This window comes from Hipposideros armiger, unplaced genomic scaffold (assembly GCF_001890085.2).
Source record: "Hipposideros armiger isolate ML-2016 unplaced genomic scaffold, ASM189008v1 scaffold_3, whole genome shotgun sequence".
In the NCBI taxonomy this organism is placed as follows: Eukaryota; Metazoa; Chordata; class Mammalia; order Chiroptera; family Hipposideridae; genus Hipposideros; species Hipposideros armiger.
The window spans coordinates 2,306,822-2,312,760 of record NW_017731353.1 but is presented as its reverse complement, the minus strand read 5'-3'; the positions used below and the strand labels follow the sequence as shown (position 1 = coordinate 2,312,760).

Here is a 5,939-nt window from a genome sequence, read left to right as displayed (position 1 = left end):
CCCTCCTCATCCATGTTAAATGGGGCACTGCAGGGGGTACCAGCGCTGATTGGTTGGTTCCTGGGCGGGGCTTGTCTCTCATTGGCCTATTAAAACTCCTCAGTGACATCCCACTTCCACCTTCTTGGCATCCCCAGGAGGACAAATTTAGGGAACTGAACCTGCTTCTGGCTAGGACTGGGGGCCCAGTCAAAGGCATCTTCTGATTTGGGTACATTTTGAGGTTAAAAAAAAAAATTCCACACACTATCTGCAAACTGCAGTTGGACTTTGTTCCCAAGGTTTCAACTCTGCTACCCTGAAACGTCCAGAATTGGACCACCCCAAACAGAAGTTTAGGAAATACCCAAATACGGGACTTACCCAAAGTGATGTGGCTCGTGAGTGCAGAGCCAGAGCCTGTGTAGCCCCAATTTTCTAGACTAGCACTACCCAATAGAAATGTAATGTGAGCCACACATGGAAGTTTAAATTCCTTAGTAGTCTCTTTAAAAAACTAAATAGAAACAGGTAAAAATAATTTTAATAATATATTTTATTTACTTAATACGTCCAAAATATTATCATTTCATCATCTAATCAATATAAACATTTATGAGACCTTTTATATTCTTTTTCTCACCCTGCCTGGAAAATTCGGTATGTCTTTTACACTCACAGCGCATCTCAATAGGGACTGGCCACATTTAAGTGCTGGAAGGCTACATGTGGTTAGTGGCTACATATTGGACAGTACAGCTGTAGACCGTCAACTACACTTTACTCAGACTCCCAGTTTATCTGACTTTACAGGCCTGGCACTCAGGATGTGTGGGGTGAGCTAAGGAAGCACAGGGTTAGGGCAGGACCTCCCAGGGGCAGCCTGGTCAGACTTACAGGGTCTAGGCTGGGGCCCCCTGGAGGAGGCAGTAGACTCACCTCTCGGCCCTGTCGGCCCCCAGGTCTGTGCAAGGGGTACAGAGCCAGGATGAGCTGGGAGCTCAGAACCGCCGGCTGCTGCCGGCAGCCCCCAACGCCCTCCACATCCTGGACGGGCCTGAGCAACGCTACTTCCTGGGCCTCGTGGACCTTGCCACTGTCTACGGGCTCCGCAAGCGGCTGGAGCACCTGTGGAAGACGCTGCTTTACCCGGGCCGGACCTTCTCCACCGTCAGCCCAGCTCGCTACGCCCGTCGCCTCTATCAGTGGGTGGAGGCGCACACTGAGTGACTGGCGCCGGCCCGCGTTGTACCCATCTGGACAATGGACGTGCAGAAAGCGGGTCTGGCCTGGGCCGGGCCGCGGGTCGGGCTCACATTGCCTGCTGTTCTCGCCGCTAGCCTCTAGAGGGCAGCATTCCCTAGCTAATACTATGACGACACAGCCTCATTTGATGGTGATGCTGTACCGGGCATCGTGCCAGGGACTCCCCACATTAGCTCATTTAATGCTCAAAAAATGCTATTATTCTCTTTTTACAGACCATGAAATGGAGGCTGAGGGGGTAAAGGGACTGAGCAAGATCTTTCAGCAATAAATGCTGAAACCAAGGCTCTACTGTGCCTTTTGGACTCAGGACCCTGTATTCTTCTTACTCACCAGCTCCCACAGCCGTGTCCTCATGCTCTCGGGAAGAGGGGAAGCTGAGGGCTCCAGCCCAGTACCCGTGTAGTTCAGATGGGGAAACTGAGAGCCAAGGACTTTAAGGGGCTTATGCACGAGTAGGTGGGAAGGCCAGCCCGAGAACCCAGGCCTTCCTATCTCCTGCCCCTGGCTCTAGGAGGGCCCATTGGCGTCCCTCTTGGGTGGCCCCCCTCACTCCTGCTTCTCTAGGGATGTAGGTGGCATACTGGGGGGCCTGCAGCTCTGGGATGCCCTATGTTGTAGCCCACTATTGATCTTGAATAAGCTCTGCCCTCCTCTTAGAATTACTTTTCTCATCTGAGAAATGGGGGCAGGAGTTAGTGGTCAGACCAATGGCCCTGGCCAAATAGACATCGCCAGGAGCAGAGAAGCAAAGTACCTGCTTAACTCCTGATCATTCTTTCTCCCTCCTCCAGGAAACTCCAGCCTGGCCTCTGACATCAGTCCAATCCAACCATGCCCAAGTGGGCCTTTCCTCTAGAGCTGACTGGGACCTGGCTGTGTAACCAGGGCAAGGTGCTAAACCTCTCTGTGCTTCAGTGGTCTAATCTGAATGATGGAAAGGATGCAAATGTACCTCATTAACTCATTAAATATTCATTGAGCACCTGCTATGTGACAGGTCCTCTGCTGGGCTCTGGGGACCTGGGGCTGGAACAAGATGCACAGATTTCACCTTCACAGAACTCACAGTGTGTGTGTGTGTGTGTGTGTGTGTGTGTGTGTGTGTGTGTGTGGCAGTGACAAAAGCAACCTGGTGTGACAAAGCCTTGTGAAGGATCATGGGGCTGTGGAGCTCAAGGACGGGCCCTCACCTAATTACTTAATGGGTGGGCGGCTCTAACCTCTAAACTGAGACCAGAAGAGTCAGGAACAGCCCTGGGAGGGTCCCAGGCCAAGGGCACAGCAAAGGGTTGCGGTGAGAGAGAGCCTGGCACTTGTTTTCACTGTGGTCAGAATTGAGAGTGGGCAGAGACAGCGTTGTGGGGGGCCAAGAGCTGATCCCTGCGACTAGATGACTCGGGACCTTAGGAAAGCCACTAGCAACACTAGACACTGCCATTCCATTAGTCTTCAGAGAAAAAGGGCTGATGGGGAAGGGAGAGCAAAAGGGAAGCTTATGCTGTGGGGCTGGAGTGTGGGTTCCTGGAAACACAGATACAGACACAGATATGGATATGTAATTTATGTCGCCCCTGCTTGTCTGGTGCCCTTGGGTGATTACTCAACCTCTCTGGGCTGACATACCCTGGAGAATTTCTAGTTCTGGCTCAGCAGGAAGTTGAGCCATCCAGAGTATTCATCTCATCATTCCCCCCACCCCCGGGGTTGGGGGGGAGTGTTGTGAAAACTCAGTGGTAGTAGGGCAGCACAGCAGGAAACGAGTTTGGCCCCACATTTTCCTGGGGTCTGGATCCAACAGGACTGAGTTAGAGCCCCAGAGTCCTGCGCTCCTTCACTCCCTTTGGGTCTCTGGCAATGCTCTGAGGCAGGGCTTAAGGCTGGACAGGGAAGTGACTTGTCCAAGATCTCATGAGGTCCAGGACACCTGGCTCTTCTAACTTGCTCATTCAACAGACATTATCGAGTACCTAGTGTGTGCCAGGCACAGTGCAACTGTTAGAAATGCTTTGGGAATATGACTGGCCTGACTCTGCCCACACAGAGCTTGGAGTCTAGTGGACAGGTAGCAAGGAAACCAGTTAATACACAGGGTGATTCCAGAGTGTGACAAGTTCTTGAAAAAGATAAATCAAGGTGGGACAGGAGGAATGGGGGTGCAATGTTGGATAGAATGGTTGGCGAGGACGTGATATTTGAGCTGAATGACAACAAGGAACTGGCCATGTGAATAGAACGGTTCAAGTAGAGGATATAACAAGTGCAAAGGTCCTGAGGTAGGAATGAGTTCAGTGTCATTGGGAGTCAGAAGGGTGGCCAAGGTGGGTAGACAGACAGTGATTAAGAGGGAGGCAGAATTCAGACCGTGCAGGGCCTTGGTCAAGGTAAGGAGAGGGGGCTTTTGCTTCATCTGAGGCTGTGGGACTTCCCAGGGTCAGTCCCACTATGGATGTCTGATCCTCATCTGCTCTGAGAGCCCAGGACATTTGGGCTCCTGTGTGTGGCCCAGCAAAGGAAAGAGTTGCCTCTCTGGAACCGTCATTTCACCAGCCATTGTGGGTGATGAATGAATCCACGGGGAGCTTCTCACCATTGTCCCCTTGGGGCTGGGTCTGTGAGGAGAGAAACTTGACAAATGAGGACCTGGAGGAGGCAGAAGGACTCTGGCTTTGGGGACCCACTCTGTGCCTTGCCTTGTGAATGAGGGGTCACAGAGAGTGACCGAACTTGGACCACTACCCTTGAGATGTCCCTGGGGTGGGGTGGGGGAGACAAGGAGGGCTTGTGCTCAAAGGAGGCCTGGGGGCAGGGCCACTTCAGCAGTGCCCCCTAACAAGATGGGGAGAGGTACGGAGGCCCAGATCATCAGCTTAGGGGACTTGGCTTTGCACCCAGAGCAGGGGAGCCTTGGGAAGTTGCTGAGCTGGGAGCACATACCCAACAAGGATACTCTGACGTTGTGCCCACGCCAGAGCCTGTGAGAAAAAGGAACCACGATTTTGAAATGGGGCTAGACCAGGAGCACAGGCTGGTTACCAGGCCAGGACCCTGCAGAGGGAAGTGGGTGTGGCAGGGGTGGTAAGATAAGCTTTCTGGCCCATGAACATTTTGTAAAAATCACTTTGGGTGGGAAGTATGCTTTCCATTTCACCACAGTCCCACGCCTCCCTATTATCTCATATCTGCTCCTTCAACCCTTTCTGACCCCTGAAGCCACTTGAGTTTGAAATCCCTAAGGGACCCCATCTGAACCTCCCAAACGAGGCACATTTCAGCACTACCAGGGCTCTAGGCTGAGCTGTCTTGGATTTGGAGGACACTTTGGGAAGGGGGCCTTTGGAAGGGCAAGGCAGGCAGTCAGAACTCTGGCTCTGGAGTGAGACTGCTCAGGGTTTGAATCCTGACTCTGCCACAAGCTTCCTTCCCTGGCACTACTCATATCTCACTAGGAGGTGAGTGCTGTTATTATCTCCACTTCACACAGAAAAGCTGAGACTCAGGTAAAGGTCTTAGGGTCAGAGACAGACCAGGGAGGGTTGCCACAGAAAATAGAGGACGCCCAGTTCCCCTGGAATTTCAGATTTTTAATCTAATTATTCATTGTTTAACTGAAATTCCAAAGAAACTGGGTGTCCTGTATTTTACTTGCTCAATCTGGCAACCCTACTGGCTTGAAACTCAGGGCTGCCTGAACCCAAGCCCCTGTTTAATTTCCCTCCATTTCAGAAATGGAGCAACTCAAGTCTGGACCGCCAGGCAGTCACAGTTCAGCGGTACCGTGGGTCTTTCCTCTGCGGGCCGCCCACCCCTACCCCGGGCAAGAGTTTAGGAGCAATGCTGGAGGACGGAAAAGGTGGGGGAAGATGTCGAGCTCAGACTCCACCCCCGGCTGCTGAGGCCCGCCCCCGGCCTGCAGACCTCGCCCTCATCCCGAAGGCCTGGCCGCCGGCAGCGCAATTCCGTCTTCAGCGGTGCAGGCCGCGCTCGTAGGCCCCGCCCCCGCCGTCTCCTCTAGATACCGGCAGATCCCGCCCCCGCCGCCGGCTGCGCGCCCTCCGGCTTCCAGCCTCCAGAAGCTGTAGCTTCGGCACCGCCTCTCCCCCGCGGCTCCGGCTTCCAGCCCGGCTCACCCGGCCCGCGGGCCATGGAGTTCCGAGCAGCGGATGGAAAGCAGCCGGCGCACCCCAACCTGCCCAACCCGTTAGCGCCCGGCTGGGGGAGGGGGCGGTGGCAACGGGGTGAGGGGCAGAAATCTTCCTCCTATCTCGCCCCAGGCCTCTCCATGTCCTGCGGGTAGTGAGGTAGGAGGGTGGGAGGGAGTCGGGGTTCCTGGCTCCTGGTGCTCTCTGATCGAGACTCCATGAATGACCTTGAGCCCAGGGTTCCCCATCTCTGCACAATGGGGTTTGGGTTGGCGGGAGGGTTCCCAAAGGTCACGGATTCCAGCTCCTTCAGGACGGGACAGTGCTGCTTGGTGTTTGGGGACTTTAAGGCGTTTGATTCTCAGAAGCCATCGCCCTTGACCCTGGCCTGCCCTCTCCCCTGCCTCAGTTTCCCTGGGCTGTTTCCTTTGAGGCTTGAGGCCAGCTCTGAGTTTCTGGGTCTTGACAGGTGCCTGGCTCTCACCCCTTCTCAGCGACAGCAGCCCCCCTGCTGCTAAGCGGCAGCGACAGCATGAAGGCTCCGGTAAGTTG

The 5,939-nt window shown here is 54.2% G+C and overlaps 1 protein-coding gene across 1 annotated transcript in view; it reads left to right on the top strand.

Moving 5' to 3' along the window:
- Window positions 1-2,210, top strand: part of PIP5KL1 (phosphatidylinositol-4-phosphate 5-kinase like 1) — an 8,599-nt gene extending 6,389 nt beyond the window's left edge. Inside the window, exon 10 of the mRNA XM_019642223.1 lies at window positions 942-2,210. Within this exon, the coding sequence (XP_019497768.1) occupies window positions 942-1,209 (268 nt within the window). The 3' untranslated portion in view covers window positions 1,210-2,210. The remainder of the gene's footprint in view (window positions 1-941) is intronic.
- Window positions 2,211-5,939: the final 3,729 nt, after the last annotated feature.